We start from the raw sequence: 19628 nt of genomic DNA, 5'->3' as shown, positions 1-19628 counted from the left end.
TCAAAAAAAATATTTTTAAAGCAGCTAGTATACCTATTATGCTTCTTCACTTTTTCAACTTTCTTTAGTGTGTAATGTTGCTGTTTGAGCATAAACAGATCTGCAAGTTTACTAAGCTCAAAGCTCACTACAAAGGGAGATATTTTATTTAACAGCATTCACTATTCAAGAACTACAACAAATGACTAGTTTGGACTACAATGCATTTTTTTCCAGACTTATGAAGTCATAATGTTCCTCATTTAAATAATCTCCAAAGAATACACATGAAGTTGGCGAGGCCTGGTTGAGCTGCATTACAGAAGATGAAGAGTATTGTCGCTGTTTTTTACACCCCGGAAAATGTTTGTCCAAAGGCTGACGAACTTTGAGAGGTTACATTTATTTTTAACTCTGTTCCTGAACATTATAACTGTAACATTTGTCTGTGCGCTGCACATTTTACGGAGAACAGCTTCCAGAAGAGAGTTTAATGCAGGCTATATGCTAGACTTGTAGTCAAGACCACCTAAACCGAGACCAAGACACTACCAAGACCAGAGGGTATCGAGACCAAGACAAGACCAAGACCAAGACAGACCAAGTCAAGACCAAGACCAAGTCGAGACCAAGACCAAGTCGAGACCGGAGGGAAAAAAAATAGACTAGTGTTGAAGCTAAGCAATATGAATTCAAGAACAGCAGCATACTAGGGTTCAGCCGCAGTTTACATTCAATACATATTAGATGGTATTACTTCAACTACACAGGCAGAACAATACAGAGACAGACCATGTCATGTGTGTGACTGTGAACTCACTGTAAATGTTTTTGCAGGGTGAGATCAACTATGTGTAGCAATTGCATGACGGCTGTTACTGCACTATTAGAGGATTGAGACTCCCTTAACTTTTGTGTACTGTTGAGGACTGACATGACTGGTACTGACTGGTTCATCTGACAAAACATCAAACACCTCCAACACCATCTTGCTCCTCCAACAACGGTCTAAAGAATGAGAAATATGTAACCAATTGAAATGATACTTAATGTGTAGATGAAATCGTAACATCAAATTAAAGATACGCAATTATAAACTTGGATTAGGCCTAATGTTTAGTCAACACAACGGAGATATGCAGATGATATTTAAAAGACCATTTAGTCTAACACCATCTTAAATACAATACATAATCAAACAACACCCACACACACACACACACACACACACACACAGAGAGAGAGAGAGAGAGAGATATCAAAGACACAAATTCATCTAAGCAAATGCCTGCCTATCTCTGCTGATTTCGGAGTCTCCAAATTAATCCATTCTGCAACTTTTAAATACATAATAAAATGTTTAAAAACGAAATTATAGGCTTAAGTGCAGGATCCTAAAGTTGGTCGTTTTGTCGCTATGGTTACACACACACACACACACACACACACCGTTGGCGGTGCGCTCAAAGTCATCTGTCAGTTGTGCAGTTACCCAAAATCTCCTGAATGAAGTTAAAACCCATCATGTCACTGATATGTTTTTTTTTAAATCAAGTGATCAAAGTGCTCGTTGCCGCTGCGATCAGCGGCGCGGATAAAGTGTTTTCTCGTATATTGGGCGCACACGCCGCACTGTCTTCACTCGGACGCGCGCTTCAATCCGTTCCGTTGCGGATAATAATGTTGCATTATCGAACGTTGTGTCGTCGTGGATATTGTAGTAGCCTATTGTATTGCTAAATCCCCGACCACTATGTCGGTCTGAGACAGCGAGACCTAGACAAGACCGAGAGGTCCGAGACCAAGACAAGACCGAGACCAAAGACCGTCAAGGCCGTGACAAGACCGAGACCACGTAAAAGTGGTCTCGAGACCGGTCTCGAGACCAAGACCGGTCTCGAGACATACATCACTACTATATGCACAAAAGCTTCTCCTGAAAGACGGAGCCATTCCCACATTGTCGGGACAATCTGTTTATGGATCACAACTTGGAAGTATGTCTTATTATTTGCATTTGTGTTTTTTATTAAGAGTTCCAATTATAATTTTAATGCAGTTGCTATGATAGCTATGATGAAAAGCTTTGTCTCTGCTAACTAACATACCAGTATTGATGTAGTGTTTACTGGTGCTTTTGTAAGACTGTTCATCGCCCCTTTGGAAAATTATTCATGATTCTGTGATCAATTACTTTTTATATTACCATAGTTTTCCAGCAAATATGATTAAATGGTGGATAACATTATATCTATAATAAAAAAAAAAAAAAAAAAAAAAAAAAATACCACTCTGAAACTGTGAAATCTGTTCAGCACGATCCTCTGGTTCGTTAACATTGTCAGGGTCTGAATCAGGGCTCGAATTGGTTTGAAATCACCGTCATCGTTAATATTTACATCTGAGAGCAGACGTTGCTGTACGCTTTTGAATCACTCTCGTGGTCCTTTGAAATTGAGTACTTCACTGTTAGCGATTAAGGGCACAGACAGTTCAACTGGGAAAATCCAATATGCTTCAGGTGGAAGTGGGGAAGCTGGGAAGAGAGCACATTTATTTATTTTTTAACTCAATTTTTTACGATTTTGTAAAGCTCTCAATGCCTCTTATTTTACTTACTATGTTCTTGTTTTGTCATCATTTATGTAGTTGAATCCGTCCTTTGATTCTGTACTAGATTCTGTAGAGGAGATTGAAAGGTTACTCATTCAGTTTAGCATCAATCTGATGTTCAAATCATGATGTAACTTCACCAGTTCAAATGCTTTAAACATAATATTTCTCCTCATCCACTGATCTTCTCTCACCTGTGACTGTCATCATGATCAAGATTTCTCCTTCAGAGTCCAGAACCTCATATGTTCCAGTGTCAGTGACTGTAAAATTATTAATAATCAGGTTTCTATCTCTAATAGTCATTCGATCTCTCCTGACCCCGTGACTTCTGCTCCAATCCTCCTTTCGCCCTGTGCTTCTTTTGGCCCAGTGCACAACTTTATCAGCATTGATCAACAGAACATCCAACTTCAGCTCCTCACCTTTCTTTACAGAGATCTCATCTGAGGAGAAACAGAGACATTCATCATTATTATAATGGTGTCAATCAGTCAAGGCCATACGCGCATATATATATATATATATATATATATAGAGAGAGAGAGAGAGAGAGAGAGAGAGAGAGAGAGAGAGAGAGAGAGAGAGAGAGAGAGAGAGAGAGAGATTTAGGATTGGGGACCAAATGTAATAATTGAAAAATCCAGCACTGTGAAGCATATATTGGATTAACTAATCATATTAGTGTCCCATTCAGCGTGTCTGCTGGTTACAGGCCTGTGTGCAATACTAACAAAATTATTAAAGGAAAACCAGAAAGCACATGCTGGTGGTTTGAATAGTTTTGACTTTACCATGAATGCAGAGTTGATACTCCAGTGTTTGTCGCTCCAGCTCTGTCTGATCATTAGTGTAATGGACTCTCAGAATGTATTTCCCAGCGTCACTGAATCTCAGATCCTTGATGATCATGTCACATGATCCTTCTTTAAATACTCGTCCATTTTCACTCTTACTCTCACATTCTTCATTCTGACAAGAAAGGATGCTTTTTAACCTGCTTAAATCAATATAAACAACGTCTCTGTCCTCAGATTCACACGACAGGGTGACGTTGCCTCCCTTTATTCCTGACACAAGTTTAGTAGCAGTTCCTGCAAATACAGACAGTAATATTTATTAATATCCACACACACACACACAATTTGAAGTGGATCAAAAAAGTTGTCCTGAGAGAAGCACAGGTATTGTTAAAAATTCATGTAATAACTTTGATGAAAGGTTTTGAACCACTTCAAATGTTGACTACTGTATATACACTTCATATATGAATGAAAGTATTAATGCGCCAACAATAGTAGCTATGCCACATTTTAACACTTCAAATGTTGATGACAGTAGCATAAAGCTGTATTAGATGTGTCAGTGCAGATGTAGTGAATTCCTGAACAAATAACTGAACTCAGCAGAGAAACAATCAACTAGAATAACTGTACCTGACAGTGTCACGTGAAAACTAAGTGAGGACTCAAATGCAAAAGAATAATGATTTATTTAATAAAAGAAACAAAGTAAAACAAAAAAATAATATAAACCAAAACAACAACTTCAAAAACAAACATACCAAAGGGTCACGGGAAAACAGGAGACGTATACAAGACAACGATCCAACACAGACTAGTGATGGGACATTTGAACCGAGGCGTCGGAGCGTGTGTCGAGAAAAAGTGGGCGTGCCAGATGAAGCCGCGATTCGAGGCTTGTGTTGTTAACGTGAAAATCACGTGACTAATGACAAACGAGGCCTCGGTTTGTGTGGATACGTCATCGGTTCGGTCTGAGTGTCGCTTCCGGATAAAAGGCGGTTCGAAACTCGCGCCTCCTTGTGGGTGTTGCAGGAGTAGTAGAAGCAGTTGTAGTAGTGTCAGAGAGTCAGAGAGTTAGATGATAACTGTTGTGTCATATGTGAGGGCTGTATATTATTACATTATCAGGTTAGAATAGTTATAGTAGCCTATATTATTATTATAGTAGGCCTAGCTATATTATAGTCTTGTTATATTAATTAGATAAGATTATTTGGATTGCTCTGGATTTTTGCATCTGGACTGGACTGCTTTTTGATTTGGATTGCCTTTTTGGATGTGTTTGCTTTTTGTGACTCTTCTTTTTCCTGGTAATGGACAAGCAAGAAAGAGGGAATCCTTCCCTGTCTGGGCTCAACAGAAGCATCAGTGTCCTCATTTGTACCACTGCCATTTTTACGTTCCCCTGCATCCCCTGTTCCTTGTGAAAGGATATTTTCCAAGGCTAGAGAGATTTTGTCCAAGAAGAGGAATCGTCTAAACCCCAACACACTTGAAATAATTCTGTTTCTCAATAAAAAATCTATTGTAATCCTTCCTTCCGGACTATTCTGTTGCAGTTTACTTTGATAATCTGTTATCTATAATCTGCTAAATGAATAAATTGACTTTATTACACTCCCTCAAACATAAGCACTGCACTCAACACAGTGTCACTGTTGTTGTTCATACTGTCACTATCCAAACAATTTATGAATAATTAATAAACTGTGTGTGTGACTCTGTACAAGTAAATTCAGACAGAGAAAGATACATATTTTATAATATACACAGTAATGGACAAATGTCTGATCATGTCTTTTTATTATTGCAAATGAAAGGTTACAGACATCAACAGTGAGTAGCCTACAAAATAAATAAATAAATATTTGTATTTATAAAAATATTTTTATAAAATATACATTTAAATAAAAATATACAAATAAATATAAATAATTATTTGTATATTTACATTACAAATAAATATTTGTATTTCTAAAAGTATTTTATAAAATATACATTTTTTATTAAAGAAAAAAAAAAATTTATAGAGGGAGGGAGGGAGGGGGGGCGTGGCTCTGAACACTGGTTCAGAATGAATTAATTTGTCTGCTATTTCTTTGCACAGTAGCTAGGTGTCACTAGTGAGCAATGCTGAATGAAGCTTCGAGTAATGAACCTTTGGCTGAAGCAATGGACTGCGAGGTCTCAGTGGTTCAGGAAGCCTCATTTTGCCATCACTAACACAGACTGCAAACACAAAGGAACTTATAAAAGGGACAAATCAAGCAGGTGATGAGGGAACAACAGGTGGGGCAAATGAAACCAATAATGAGATAACAAGGAGGGTTGGGATCAAGACAGAGACAGGAACACAAAACACCACAGCTGTGTCCCAAAGTGAAGGCTGCATCCTTCGAAGGCCGTATTTGAAGGCCGGATGGCCGTATTTGAAGGCCGATTGCGTCACCGCGGCGCGACGAAGGACGTCCCAATTCAAAGGCTGCATCCTTGGAAGGTCGCATTTGAAGGCCGATTGCGTCACCGCGGCTCCATGAAGGCTGTCCCAATTCAATTCTCCATCCTTCAAAGGCCGTATTCGAAGGCCGGTTGCGTCATCGCGCCGCGACGAAGGCTTCCCTGATTCAAAAGCGACGCCAAATGCACCCTTCGTTTCCCCGTGAAAAGAAGGATACATAAATGGACACTTAGCGGCCTATTCTACCCCATAAGTCATTGCGTGCCGTTGAAGACAGCATTTATTTATTTATTTTTAAAGGCGGACGAGACTAGAAATAGGTGGTGGACAGCAAATTCACATTTAAATGTAAGTATTATGTTTTCATTTACTCAAATAGCTAGCGAAACCAGAGTTAAATTTTCTTATAAACTTCTTCTTAACTCCTTCGTCACCATTGCGTGGCTTCATTTATCAGGTAGTTTTAGGCAAAACTTGTGGTAATAACGTTATTAGTTTAACGATCTTTTTGTAATATTTGCACTTGTGTATTATAAGAAATATCACTCACCCAATAAAGCCCAAAACAATAAGAAAAGCAGTAGATAAGGCAATGGGGTTTCACTTTTATGTGTTTTTGTAGTGCTGTCATGCAAGGTATGTGGTTTAATCAAATTTTAGTATACAGAAATATGATTTCTTAAGTATTTTGTATGCATGTCTTGATGTGTCATATTTTGCAGTGTTAACAATGCACTTAAGATTGCTCCTCTGTGTTAAGTACCCTTTTCTGCTTTTTTAGAACAATTCAGGAAAAAATGGGTCTATATATATATATATATATATATATATATATATATATATATATATATATATATATATATATATATAAAGAAAAGTAATACACACATCTTTGCTGAAATGTATTGTCCTGTTGTTGTTAACAAGCCATGGTTCATTTGCTCTGCCTTTAGGATTGCAAGTGTCCTGGGACAGGAGAGGGTGTGAGTGGGAAACCCACTGCTGCAACTTGGCCCTGGTTTGTCCTCATGGATGAGATGTTGGGACAGAGGCATTGTACCAACCCCCCTGTCCTCATCGCCTCAATCCCTGAGGACACACCAGGGGCGAGTTCAGCAGTGGGTGCCCACGGTGAGGAGGAGCCAGGGGCAGCAGCAGCAGCAGCACAAAGGCGGCGAGACAGGACGACTTTTTGGACTTGATCAGAGAAGAAATGCAACTACAGAGGGAGGCAGAGGCGAGGAGTGCACAGGAAAGAAGGGAGAGGATGGACAGACTGTTTTCTCTTCTTGAGAGAATGATTGAAAAATATATATATTTTCTACATATTCTTGTTTAACTTTTTTCACTTTTATTTTTTTAAAGAAAAATTATGTACATTTATTTTTATGCAACTTTAATTGTGTAAATAAAAGAGAATGAATTGTTCTGGACATTGTTTATTTTTGTAATGACAGTAATACTTTCTGCATGAAACAAATTTTATACCTTTTTATTTTTTCAAATAAAATTGGTAAATGAAAATCATTTGTTCTTTAGGCTACATTAAAGTACTTTTTCCAACTATTTACAAAATACGTTAAACTTATCAAAATCAACATAAACATTTATTTTACAATACATAAAATAAGAAAAAAATGTAGACTCTATTGAGCTGAGCTGCTGGACCGGGATGGGCTGCCCCTGGTAATGCCTCCATCTGGGATGGTCTCCAGAGTGTTAAAGTGCATATTTCCACTATCCACTAAGTTGTCTACCAACAGGTTTGCAGGGCTGATTCAATCGACGGCTTTCTGAAAAAAGTACTTTTAATAACTACTGCATTTATATTAGGCTACTACTGCATTACTGCGTAGGCTGTGTTGCATTTTACTTCTGTATATTTTCAATATACAGTAATATCTGGTTGTTACATTATATACTTTTGTGTAGTTTAATGTAATCATATTGTGATGTGAGGGAAAAAAGTACTTCAGTAGGTTACTTCACATTTGTAAGTGAATACTTAACGAAATATGCAGTTCCGAAAATTAAAGTAACAAGATGTAGGCTTATTGTCACAATATTAACAAATTGTTGCTAACTACAGCAGCGTCCCATATCAAAGGGCGCATCTGAAGCGTTCGGACCGGTCTAGCCTACGGAGGATTGTTCTTGTCGCCTGGCGACCGTGACAGCTGCAGATGACGAGCGCGAGAAATACTGGACTTTTTATATTAAATTGGGTTTTGTATTCAAACAGGGCTAAACCGAAAATACATGATCCGGCAGCGCCGGATAAAACATAAAAATGACAATATAGCCAATTCTGGCTCCATAGCTGTTTACTCAGTTATCAAAATGAATGATCAGGATAGCAGCTGTCCTCTCGCACCGTTGCTTGGCGCCAGGAGCAGTGATCGGGAACACCTGGTTGCACAATTAGGAAATCCTAGGAAGGCTACATGGTGCGTCCTTCAGAGGACGCATAGGCTGCATCCTTGAAGTCTGCGTCCTTCGAAGGATGCAGCCTTCAACATTGGGACACAGCTCACATGTGCTACAAGACAGGACAGGCATGTGACAGACAGTGAATGATCAATCAAAAATGTTTAAAATGTATTAACAGAAATGACTGAATACTGACCGCTGTAATTGAAAAGGCACATCAGCAGCAGAAGATTGAAGAGTTTAAACCTGATGAAAAAACAGAAGAGCTGTGATGTCACAGATTCATAAAGATAAGATAAGATGCTTACCTGAGATTAAAGAAAATCACTTTCACTTTCATTTCTTCTGAATATTTAACGTGAGGATGTTACATGATAAAAATGCCCAATAAGAAACATCAAACTATAATTCTCAGAAAAAAAAGGTACAAAAGCTGTCAGTGGTGCGGTATACACTTTTAATAATTAATAGAGGGATAATAATAAGGTAGAAAGGATGCACTGCACTGACAGCTTTTGTACTGTTTGTCCTGAGAGTGTGACTTGATTCTCGTGTAATACTCAAAACTATCTTTCAAAACAAAAGTCCCAAAACACAAACAACAATAATGGTCATAATCACAGTAATGGATATATTCTGCATTAATATGTTAATTAATTTTCTCATTAGCATCATTAGCAGGTTTAGTTTTTCACAAAAAGAAACAACTGTTCATTTAATAACATAAAAACACACAAGCTGGATTTATATTTTAAAAAGAAACATGAAAACTTACATTGTAAATATTTAGCAGGAGTGTTCTGGGTGTCTTCATAAGCCACAGCAGGTTTAGTGAGATGTGGCATTAGTGAGATGTGGCATTTCAGTAAAAACAAAACTAAAGAATGGCACACAGGAGGTTTTCCAGAAACTAGTTTGGTGCCTCCAACTAATGACGAGTAAATTATTAGTTATTATTGTTCTCTACTGGTTATTCTTTCAAAGCTGAATGAGCAGAAGATTAACAAAATATTGCATGGTAGGGTTCATTTTGAATTAATTGCATATGAACTGGATTTTACTGGATATTAAATCTGACTTTTGTTTTGAAGGAATGCCTGTTTCCATTGACAGCTCTATGATCATGTGACATGATGATGTAGTGAAATCTGATCTCTGATCAGTTGTTAGAGCCGCACGGGTCACGTGACTGATGCGAAAACAAAACCCAGCAGAGGTTTCATTCTTCATTCAGCTTCTGTATTCAGAGTTTAAAGCATGTCAACATTTAAATTTAATCATTTGACCACAATGCAGAGACCACAAAGTCTTTCCACGTCATTTACAAAGCAATGTCTTGTTTTAAACTTTTAACATTTAAACGTTTCCTGTACCAGTTTTTTAAATCATTATATAACTTCTAAGAACAAAAACAATGCCATGGGTAAGCACAGTTACAGGTTACAAAATCAGGAAAATATCATAAAAATGACACAGTGAGACATTCAGAGTTGCTGGATGTTAGAAGAGTGTCCAGGTTAGGGTTTAAGTTCATTACCAAAACCGAAAAAGCCTGAAAACTAAGTTTTGAACACCCAGTAGAAAATATATACATCAATAATTATTCATAATTACAGGTTGCGTTGAACTCCGAGATTTGAGAAGCAGTCGTCAGTAAAATGATGTGTTTGAGGAGGGCTGGTCCAGTTGTTTGCGAAACAAAAACACTAAAACAACTCGTAAAGCCGGTTCAGAGTCAATTCTTTCTTTTGGGAGACGATTGTTGTCACCATTATGTTCAGTTTGTTTAGTTATCATGGACTCTCTGTTTGTTTTCATTAGTCACATGTGTTCCGTTGTTCTAGTTTCCCGCCATTCATCAGTTACCATGGAGACAAACACTAATCATCACAGCTGTTCATTATTTTGTTATCATCACCATGTATTTAAGTTTCTTCAGGGGCACGTTCAAGTTCAAAATGGTGCACAACGTTTTGCTACGGTTTCCGGGTTGAACGTCATGTTTCCTGGAAACGGCGTGCACCGGTGTGCAACGGGGTTTGAGATACGTTTTCTCTTGTTTGGTGGGTGTGTCAGAACTGCAGTCCAATCAGCAGCAACATGTATATAAAGCACGCGGTATTAAAGTGAACTCGCACAATGGGTTCAAGGAAAGTAATGTACAAATGTGTTCGATGCAGCTCGGTATACGCAACAACTGAGGATATTAGAAGACATGTTTGTCGAAAGTTTTATTGTAAAAAAATATAGGAAATCAACATAATGATGTAGTTGTTTATATTTTTAGCTTCATTGCAAGTGTATTGGTATAGAAATAAACAATGGTAATTAAGTGCTTTTCCTAAAAATGAGAAAGAAAATACAGGGTATTAAAACAGTATGACCTACAAATAAAGTCAGTACGTGAGGCTAAATAGATGTGTTTTAGTCTGAATTAGGTAAGATGTGTGCTTCCATTTCAGTTTCCACAAATCCCATCACTCGATTGGGATGTTCTCTTTTGTTCTGGGCGGCAAATGCAGTAACTGTAACACCGGGCATATTTTGTAGTATTAAACACATATTTATACCGACTTCATCAGGCTCTGAAAATTCTTCACAAAGAACACAAAGAATGGCCTTCTCAGCTGCCATAGCTGCAACTCTTGCGTCATCAGAACAGTGTGTTCAACGCATCACCGTTTCTGTTTAAAAAACATTGTGCAACGTTTTGTCGGGGCTGAACGCAGCCCAGTTGTCCGGTATTGTTCGTGTATCACATACATGCTGTTATGTTGCCTTCCTGCTATTGGATTACCTGAGTTTGTGGAAACTTGTTTTCTTAATTTAAACCATTAATTATAGCCATTCAACATTATTATATATATATATATATATATATATATATATACATCATGATACTGATGTCTCTCTTAAATTGAATTTTTTCCTCAATTTTAGTAATTAATTATAGCCATCCAACATTACCGTATAAAATAAAATCAATGTAAAAACTGCATGTTTAAAATACAATAAAGCAAGCTAAAAGGGTCATTAGCTGACCATACAATAATAGCCATCATATTTGTTTATTGAAAATGTGAAAATTAATGGAACTACCGAGATTTGTATATTCACAATGCCAGTTATAAGTGAACCACACCGTATTTTAAGAGGTCATGACATGAAACTAGGCGAATCATATTTACTGAAGAGCTGTGTACCTTTAGTTTACTAGTGAATCTGGACAGACAAAAGTATAAAGATCAGTATTAAAACATCTAAAAAGAAATAGGTTTTGATGGAAGGGTTGAAGAACTTCATGTATGCAAGGATAAATTATAAGCAATATTTTTATGTGGTTTATTCTTACCTCCTATTTCCTCATCCTTTCAGTGTTTCACACTCCAGTCAATATGGTGGCAGTAATGAAGGCTTAAGAGAGAAGAAGTAAACAGGAACTAAGCAGAGGAAGAACAATTTTTGTTTCCTTATTCACATACGTGCTACACGGTCAACATGCCAACATTTGCAAAAGCTTGTAAAATATGTAAGTCCATATTTATTTGTATAGATATTTATATAGATGTAGATATTGAAATCACAGCCAGGTTGTATGTTCGGTTCCTATATATGTTTATTTCCATTTAGCAACAAAATGTCAAAAACTGATGCAACCAACAAAATTCTAGTCAAACTGCGAGTCAGCATTGTTTTGTTTTTTTTGTTGCTCAGAATAATATGTTTTTTTATCAGCACACTCTGTGTTAATAAGAAGGAATTTTCCATATAGATTTTTTCGCTGGTGTTCTACCTGTGTTTTGAATCATGCATTGCATTATTGCATTATTAAGGAAATTTCTGTAAACTTATCAGAAATTTGGTGATTCTCTGCCAGGACATTATCTGTTTTTCTACAGACTTTTTTCTTACAGTTTACTTTTTAGATAAATATTAGTTTAGAAATACATGGATTATTAATGCAATGAGAGCATTGGTTGAAGATGGATCCAATTTTTAAAACCTTCAATTTGATGAATCCATGAGGATTTGATGAACCCTCATCTGAGGCTTTAATTGCAGTCTCATTTATTTCAAATTTGAGCAAAAAAAAAAAAAAAAAAAAAATCTATTCAGAAGAAAAGTTTATAACCAGCTGATTTTTTCATTCTTTCTCAATAACAAGTTGGAGTTTGTGAATGGTGCATAAGAAATGTAAAAGTGCTGGGTTTAGAGTTAGCTCTATGATTAGGTATAGTGTTTTTTGCTCTCAGGCTCTATTTACTCCTGGTATTCAGATGCGTTTTGGTCGATCAGATCACAAGTAGATGAGAGACACATTCCCGTTTACACCTGGTGTTTTAATCTCTTTTGTCCACTTTCAAACCACTTCTGTCCTGATTTATTCAAGAGGAGGGTCTATGGGCGGGTAAATGAATGGGTTTTCGATCTAATGAACAAAACATAATTTAAATATAAACGTGACGGGAGACGACGGAAAAACACACAGAGAGCATCAGCTTTAGTTTCTGCTCTGACAGCCACAAGATCAGCCGAACGCTGTGAGTGTGTGTTAGAAATCAGGAATGGTGAGAGAACATTGTGCTTGGTACGTTTTTTCCTCTTCAAACCAAACTTGGGTCTTCAGCTGATAAAGTTTATATCCCGTCTGACTAGAGCTCTTCCCATAATGTTACTCATTAGGTCAGTAGACGGAGAGAAGACGGTCTTTTGTGGCTGTTTGAACACATTCGACCGCATGAGCGTTTACACTACGAAAGCAATCCGGTCGAATGCGTTTTCAACTCCCTCTGGAAGGGGTTGAAAGTGGACAAGCTCAAAATGTTTTAGACCCTGTTTACACCCTGTGATCCGATCGACCAAAACGCCTCTTAACACCAGGTGTAAACACGGCTTTAGGAAAACTGATCACTTTTTCAGATCTGTACTTTAATTGACAAGTATTCTGATAAACCACATAATCAATCTTTTTGTAATTCACAGCAGTTGGACTAATCACGGCGCTGTTGATCATTGTTTATTTTGCAGGTGAGTATTTTATTTCTGTGATGTTTTTACTTTTGTTTTACTACTTAATAAAAAGAAAAAGAAATATCAACATATGTATATTAATATTGCATTGTTTCTATCCTCAGGTCCGTATGCTCTTCAGAAGAGATCCAGCGATTGCCGGTGTTCTCTGTCTTGTGATGGAGAACCTGAGCTAAAGCAACTCAAGAGCGTTCATGTTCTTGTAGAACACCATTCAAACCCAGTTCTGGATAAAACATTCTCCAGTTTGTATGATGGAGGACACTGTTCAGTGCCAGGTTGTTTCCAGACGGACACAACGTACTCACTACAAATATATACTCATGATAATGCGCAAGTACCTAAGCTGCTCTACGACAAAAAGGGTGTACAGCCTGGTAAGAATGGGCAGCTTAAACAACTTTTCTATTCAATTAAAGTGGAGGCCGATTTTTTTAAAATGCCAATATTGGACAAAACACCATGTATTATTAAAGTCCATGTAACAGGTGAGCTGTATCCTCATTAGCCTAAAGTCATATGATGATAGCTTTGTGTGAGGAACAGAAGGTCAATATTGACTGACAATCTTTCTCTCAGTTATTGCTTTCAAATCACATTCAGTCACATTTTTAAAACAGTCACATGACGTGTGAGAACCGGAATAGCTTTACTGGGATTGAATATTCACAGAATTTCATTTTTTTTTGGGTGAACTATTCCTTTAAAGTTATTTTAAAAATGTAGTTCTATTATCATTCTGAATGAATAATTGTATGGCTCACCCTCTTAAATTTTCCACAGTGTGTGACACAGTACCAGAAGGGAGGATTGACACAGAGAAACCAACAGAAGGGAGGCTTGTGGGTAAGTAAACTAAAGAAGGCTCAATTCTTGAGATACACACAATTGTGTTTTTTTTTTAATGTTTTCTCCCAACATTTATGCAGGAATTCATTCAAAGATGTGTTTTTTTTTTTTTTTGCCTGTGTTTATTTTCAGTCCCAGGTGGTGCTGATAGGAACTTCTCCAACAAACTCCTGATCCTGATGATTTTCTGCTGTTTTGTTTTTGTTTTTTAAATTCCTGCCAAAGGAATGGTGCCATAATGCTATGCCATTTTCAGACCTCAGACCAGCACAAGATTCGCTACAGAACTACTCGACTTTTCTGAAGAGTATTAAGTGGTGTTCTTCTTAGTGAGGTCTACTGTAAACTCTTGCACACTAGCACTTTCAGTGAACACACTTGTTCATTTGACCTCAGAGTTCAGCTCGTTTCGATGAACCGAACCCCAGTCCGCTTAAAAATTAAAAACATGGTCCACGTATGGAATTTGGCATTATCAGGACACACAAATATTCCCCCATTGCATTATTATACATTATATTCAACACTATATATATTAGTTTAATGTTGTTCTGACACTAAAACTCTGAAAACGGGCATTTTTTCTCACACAGTAATTTTTATTTTGGGTGAACTATACACCATACATATTGTTGCATTTTTGTATTGTGATATATTGTGACACAATATACTGTTACACCCTTATATATTAGGCTATATATCAACAACTTTAAATGAATAGTTTTATATTTCTCCATCGTTTTTAATTAGATGTCATTGTGGCAGCTCCTTCACGGCAGCTCGAGTTCTGTGCCATTCTGTGTTGAGCCTTAGAAACAAATCAAAGGTTCAAATCCCAAGTACAAAAGCGAGGCAAGCAATGCTATAGATTCTGCCACCGTCTCCAGCGTTAACATTACCAGCAGCAGGAGAAGCGTCTGTCTATGTGTTCATGCAAACATATCACACTTCTGACCCAAAAAATGTGAATACACTAAACACAATCCAGCGGAGGCGGGGGGTCAAATTGTTTCGGACCAAGTGTGAAAGCATGTTATTTATTTTTTTCTAAAGCTATTTTTATGTCTTTTATATCTATATGCTCATGTTGCACTATCACTTTTTGCACTGCTGTAGCTTTACTATTCTGAATAAAACTATGTATATATTTGATTAATTTATTTACTGCACAAATTTAACTTAAGGTACTTGTGTAAGTTAAGCTGTTTTCTTACCTGAACTATGCATCAGGTCATTGTACTGTAATAATAACTTAATCTGTGATGAAAACCCTATTGATGTGACAAATGTTTGTTTTGTATGTTTACATTTTTATTTCATATTAAGGGTTTATAAAATTTGCCAAATATGAAAGAAGCTTTGAGTTGAGCCTCATTTATCATTTAGATTTGATGAAGCTGATAAATAGTTTCTCATATTTGACTACAACACACACAGACCACATCTAATTAAATATGTATTTTCATTATGGTATTGCACATAAAGGTTTGAAGCATACGTGATAAAAACAGCTGTAACAAAACACAGCACTCATTTATGAAAGGAAGTGGAAACACTTTGTGGTTTATGTCTCTGCATTGTTATGAAACCAAACGTTTGATCGACACAGGTCAACATACAAAATGGAGAAATTCATTTTGTTCTGTGTTTTTTCTTCCTGGAATTTGCAAATAATTACCAGTGGTAAGAATATTCTTTAATCTTGCACTTAACTCACCATTTTAACCTCACATACAACAGTTGTTTGTATCAAAACTATTTCAGAGAATTGGTTTATCATTTTCTCCAGTTGTTCCTGAAGATGAAGTGACTCTGTTCAGAGTCGAGCTGAAGGACAGGATCAGTCTGAACTGCAACATGAGCGACAGATATGAGATCGCCTGGTTTCATCAGTATTCTCAACAACTAACCCAAATAATATCTGCAAAAACAAGCAATACAGCCGGAAGAAAACTTCTAGTTACGCACAATCTCAACAAAAGTCGTCTGAAAGTTGATGCAGATATAGATATCACTACAGTCATGCTAGTTATTAATGGAGTAACAGAGTCTGATTCAGGACTTTATTTCTGTGGAACAAAATCTGTGTTGTCTTCAGAGATGCACTTCCAGAAACCCATCAGACTGGAGATTGAGGGTTAGTGCTGTGATTTTTCATTCTCACTCAAATCTTCATAATGCTTTCAATGTTGAGATATTTGTCTACTGCTAATTTAATAAAGTACTAGTGCTGCTAGTGATCTGATCAAACCTCTTTCACTAAGTATTAGAGTGGAGTGTGTAAGTGCAGTGTTTGAATGATTCTTGTTGAGGAAAGAGCTGCTGTTATAGTAATATTGAAACTATAATAATATTTATTTTTTTAAAACTTCTCTTTGCTTTCAATTCACATTTATTTGTATAGCACTTTTCACAATACACACAGTTTCAAAGCAGCTTTACAGAAAATGCCATATTGCAATTTACAGTGATCTGTCTAAGTTATGTATTTCAGAATCACAGTTGGCCAAAAATTATTAAACAATGTAATAATTTAAGGTAAAAACAATGAGCTCATTGAAGTAATGAATACTTGTTTGTTAACAAATGATTAGGACATGTAGAAAATTGTAGCACTGATACAGTGATCAATACATTAAATAATTTTCAGACAAGCTGACAGACAGAGAGGACAAAGATAATTCTGTCACAGAGCCGCCAGAGGATGTGGAGATCGGTAAGAGCGGATGTTATTCTTGATTTTCTCACACACACACACCAAAAAAAAGGACTGATTTGCCAAAGCATGTACACTTGAAATCAAAATTATTCAACCCTTTCATGGATCTTTAGTACTTATTAGAACAGCCTTTCGCTGACCTTCAAACGAGTGTAACCAGACAGCAGCTTCTGGCAGCGTTTCTGAGCAATCTGAGCCCGTTCCTCGTGAGCAAAGGCCTGCAGTTCAGTGATATTCGTGGGTTTGCGCCTTCTTTAAATCCCACCAGAGATTTTCTATGGGGTTCGAGTCAGGAGACTGTGATGCCATTGTATCTTCCAGGACTTCTTCTGAAAGTAAGCCTTGGTGGAATTTGAGGTATGCTTGGGTTTGTTGTCCTGTTGGAAGGCCCAAGCTTCAGCTTCCTCACTGACGGCATGATGTTTTCTCCTAGGATTTCCTGATACTTCAATGAATCCATCTTGCATTCCACACACAGCAGGTTTCCAGTGATAGAGAATGTAAATCAGCCGCAGAGCACCACAAGCCCCATCATGTTTAACTGTAGACAGTGTTCATTTCAGCATATTCTCCTTCTTCTTCCTCCAGACATACTACTGATCCATAGGGCCTTAAAGTTCCAGATTTGTTTCAATCGCTCCACAGAACAGAATCCCAAAACTTCTGTGGTTTATTTATATGATTTTGAGCACTTTTATTGTGCTTATGGGTCAGTAGTGGTGTAGTCTCGGAGTTCTGGCATGCGTTTAGTACTGAAACCTCAGTTCCTGTTTCCATCAAGTCTTGCTGCAGGTCTTTTGCAGTCACTCAAGGGTTGTTCTGAACCTGCCTTCTCAGAAATCGTTGATAGCTTCCTTTTTCTGCCCCATCCAGGTGTAAACACTGTTCCTTTAACTCTGAACTTGAAAACTATGCTTCCAACTGTGTCTCAAGGAACATTTAGTGCATTTGCTATCTTATTTTATCCTGTTCCTTGTTTGTGAAGGCAGATTATATCTTCTCTCAACTTTTTGGACCAATCTTTTGCCATATTTCTAACATGCAATCAAACGTGACACTCAACAAACCTCGCCAGTTCAGATATTGCATGTGTTCTAGCTCAAGCACACCTGATGCAACTAATGAAGCCCTTGATTAGTGAATACTTTTGAGACTGCAGAAGTCATTAAAAGTGCCATTTCCTTTGAATTTGTGGAAACCGCTTAAACCAAATGTTGTTTTGAGCTATTTCAATTACTTTTGTTTGATTTGTTAATTACAAACAGCTGAAAGTCTGTTAATGTTGCCAATACCCTGATTTGCAATGGCGGTTGAATAATTTTGATTACAACTGTAACTCGGAATTTAGTGGCGGAAATTTCTGTCTTCATTCTGCAAAACGCTTTTCTGTCTCTGTAGACGAGGTGACGGTGACGGAGAGTGTGTTGATGTTCGGCGGTGTTGGACTGGCTATGTTTGTGTTTTTTCTGGCCACAGTCGTCGCCGGAGGAATCATTTACCATCGTGGACAGCAGAAAGGATGGAAAGCAGCGAAACGTGCTTCTATAATGAGCTACAAATCAGCTATATGACACATTTATCATTATTATTTATGAATCGTTCACTATCACGGCTGGCAGAAAGGATGGGCCGCAGCGAAACATGGAGCTCAATTCATCAAAAATCACCTAAATGACAGATTTCTGTGCTTTATTTCACAATCTATCTCAATTAATTCCTACCAGTAAAATCAGCTTTGCTGTAGGGAAACACGTATTAAAATAGATAACTGTGGTTCAGATGCTTTTCCAGCTGGCCAGATCTTACTTTCACTTCAGAGAAAATGAGATATTGTGGCTAATGTTACCAGTTTTCAGTCAATTGAAACTTAAAGGGATCATTAAATTTCATCATTTACTCATACAGGTTTGGAACAGCTTGAGGGTGAGTAAATGATGACAGAATTTGCATTTTGGGGTGAACTATCCCTTTAAGAAATCATTAATGGTTGTGGTGATTATTCAGGTTTGTGTGGTTCATTTGTGCTGGACAATAATGAGCCAATGTTCTTGTAATGGCTTCTATATAATACAAGCAAACAAAAGCTTTAATATCATTAGACAAGCAGGACTTGTGGTAAAAATGAACATTGTGTCTGACTATACCTTTAGACTTCATATATTTATGTAGGGGAGCATTAATATACATATAAGCTGTTTTCAAGATAAGATATAAATGTAAATCTCTTCTGTCACATAAACCTTGATTTAATAAAAATGTCAACCGATCTTCAATGATAAATGTGTTGTTGAGAGTTATGATCAAATAAACAGCAGTATACAGAAATTATGCTTTAACGAGTCATTACCAAAGCGAAACCTGTTCAAACACTGTTTAAAGCCAATGTCAGATCTTAAGTTCCACCACACTTTCACACCATTGTCATGCAATGCAGAATAATGATTTCCTGTCTGACTGCATAATGATGATACAAGTATACCACAAAAATGGGGTTATAAGAAACTGACTATCACTGACACTAAAAGGACTTTACTCATGGTCAGAAATCAATATAGGCTACTAACACTAATAATATACTATGTATACATATACACTCACCTAAAGGATTATTGAACACCTGTTAAATTTCTCATTAATGCAATTATCTAATCAACCAATCACATGGCAGTTGCTTCAATGCATTTAGGGGTGTGGTCCTGGTCAAGACAATCTCCTGAACTCCAAACTGAATGTCAGAATGGGA

At 37.1% G+C, this 19628-nt stretch overlaps 3 protein-coding genes across 4 annotated transcripts; 2 read left to right on the top strand and 1 right to left on the bottom strand.

The window, feature by feature from the left end:
* Positions 1–1539: 1539 nt before the first annotated feature.
* Positions 1540–9136, bottom strand: LOC311300333 (uncharacterized protein). Of its 2 annotated transcripts, XM_084424573.1 has the most exons (6): positions 9062–9136; positions 8483–8532; positions 3387–3686; positions 2787–3038; positions 2599–2659; positions 1540–2515 (listed from the first exon to the last, which is right to left on the bottom strand). In XM_084424573.1, coding segments are annotated over exons 1-6 (684 nt in total). In that variant the 5' UTR covers positions 9064–9136; the 3' UTR covers positions 1540–2496. The 2 variants fall into 2 exon arrangements, with proteins under 2 accessions (XP_084280699.1, XP_084280700.1); XM_084424574.1 differs by lacking the exons at positions 8483–8532; positions 9062–9136 and adding an exon at positions 8595–8822 and having other exon boundaries at positions 1542–2515.
* A 2602-nt stretch (positions 9137–11738) lies between these two features.
* Positions 11739–15522, top strand: LOC311299342 (uncharacterized protein). Its single transcript, XM_084422859.1, has 5 exons — positions 11739–11815; positions 13270–13314; positions 13422–13694; positions 14101–14163; positions 14299–15522. The coding sequence occupies exons 1-5, from the start codon at positions 11785–11787 to the stop codon at positions 14376–14378; spliced, it is 492 nt and encodes a 163-aa protein (XP_084278985.1). The 5' UTR covers positions 11739–11784; the 3' UTR covers positions 14379–15522.
* A 192-nt stretch (positions 15523–15714) lies between these two features.
* Positions 15715–19207, top strand: LOC311299935 (uncharacterized protein). The gene is made up of 4 exons (XM_084423898.1): positions 15715–15849; positions 15956–16303; positions 16817–16882; positions 18284–19207. Exons 1-4 carry the CDS (start codon positions 15789–15791, stop codon positions 18454–18456), a joined length of 648 nt encoding a protein of 215 aa, XP_084280024.1. The 5' UTR covers positions 15715–15788; the 3' UTR covers positions 18457–19207.
* The last annotated feature ends 421 nt before the right edge of the window (positions 19208–19628 follow it).

The sequence above is a fragment of the Rutilus rutilus genome (assembly GCF_951802725.1).
Source record: "Rutilus rutilus genome assembly, chromosome: 11".
Lineage (NCBI taxonomy): Eukaryota > Metazoa > Chordata > Actinopteri > Cypriniformes > Leuciscidae > Rutilus > Rutilus rutilus.
The sequence above is the reverse complement of the archived record's forward strand: the minus strand, read 5'-3'. Positions and strand labels throughout refer to the sequence as shown.

Coding starts and splice junctions, on each gene's coding strand:
- LOC311299342 (XM_084422859.1), top strand. CDS start 11,785: ATGCCAACATTTGCAAAAGCTTGTAAAATAT. Junction 13,315..13,421: donor GATCATTGTTTATTTTGCAG/GTGAGTATTTTA, acceptor TTCTATCCTCAG/GTCCGTATGCTCTTCAGAAG. Junction 13,695..14,100: donor CAAAAAGGGTGTACAGCCTG/GTAAGAATGGGC, acceptor AATTTTCCACAG/TGTGTGACACAGTACCAGAA.
- LOC311299935 (XM_084423898.1), top strand. CDS start 15,789: ATGGAGAAATTCATTTTGTTCTGTGTTTTTTCTTCCTGGAATTTGCAA. Junction 15,850..15,955: donor TTTGCAAATAATTACCAGTG/GTAAGAATATTC, acceptor CATTTTCTCCAG/TTGTTCCTGAAGATGAAGTG. Junction 16,883..18,283: donor GCCAGAGGATGTGGAGATCG/GTAAGAGCGGAT, acceptor CTGTCTCTGTAG/ACGAGGTGACGGTGACGGAG.
- LOC311300333 (XM_084424573.1), bottom strand. Junction 3,687..8,482: donor GTGCCTTTTCAATTACAGCG/GTCAGTATTCAG, acceptor CTGTATTTGCAG/GAACTGCTACTAAACTTGTG. Junction 3,039..3,386: donor GTATCAACTCTGCATTCATG/GTAAAGTCAAAA, acceptor GTTTCTCCTCAG/ATGAGATCTCTGTAAAGAAA.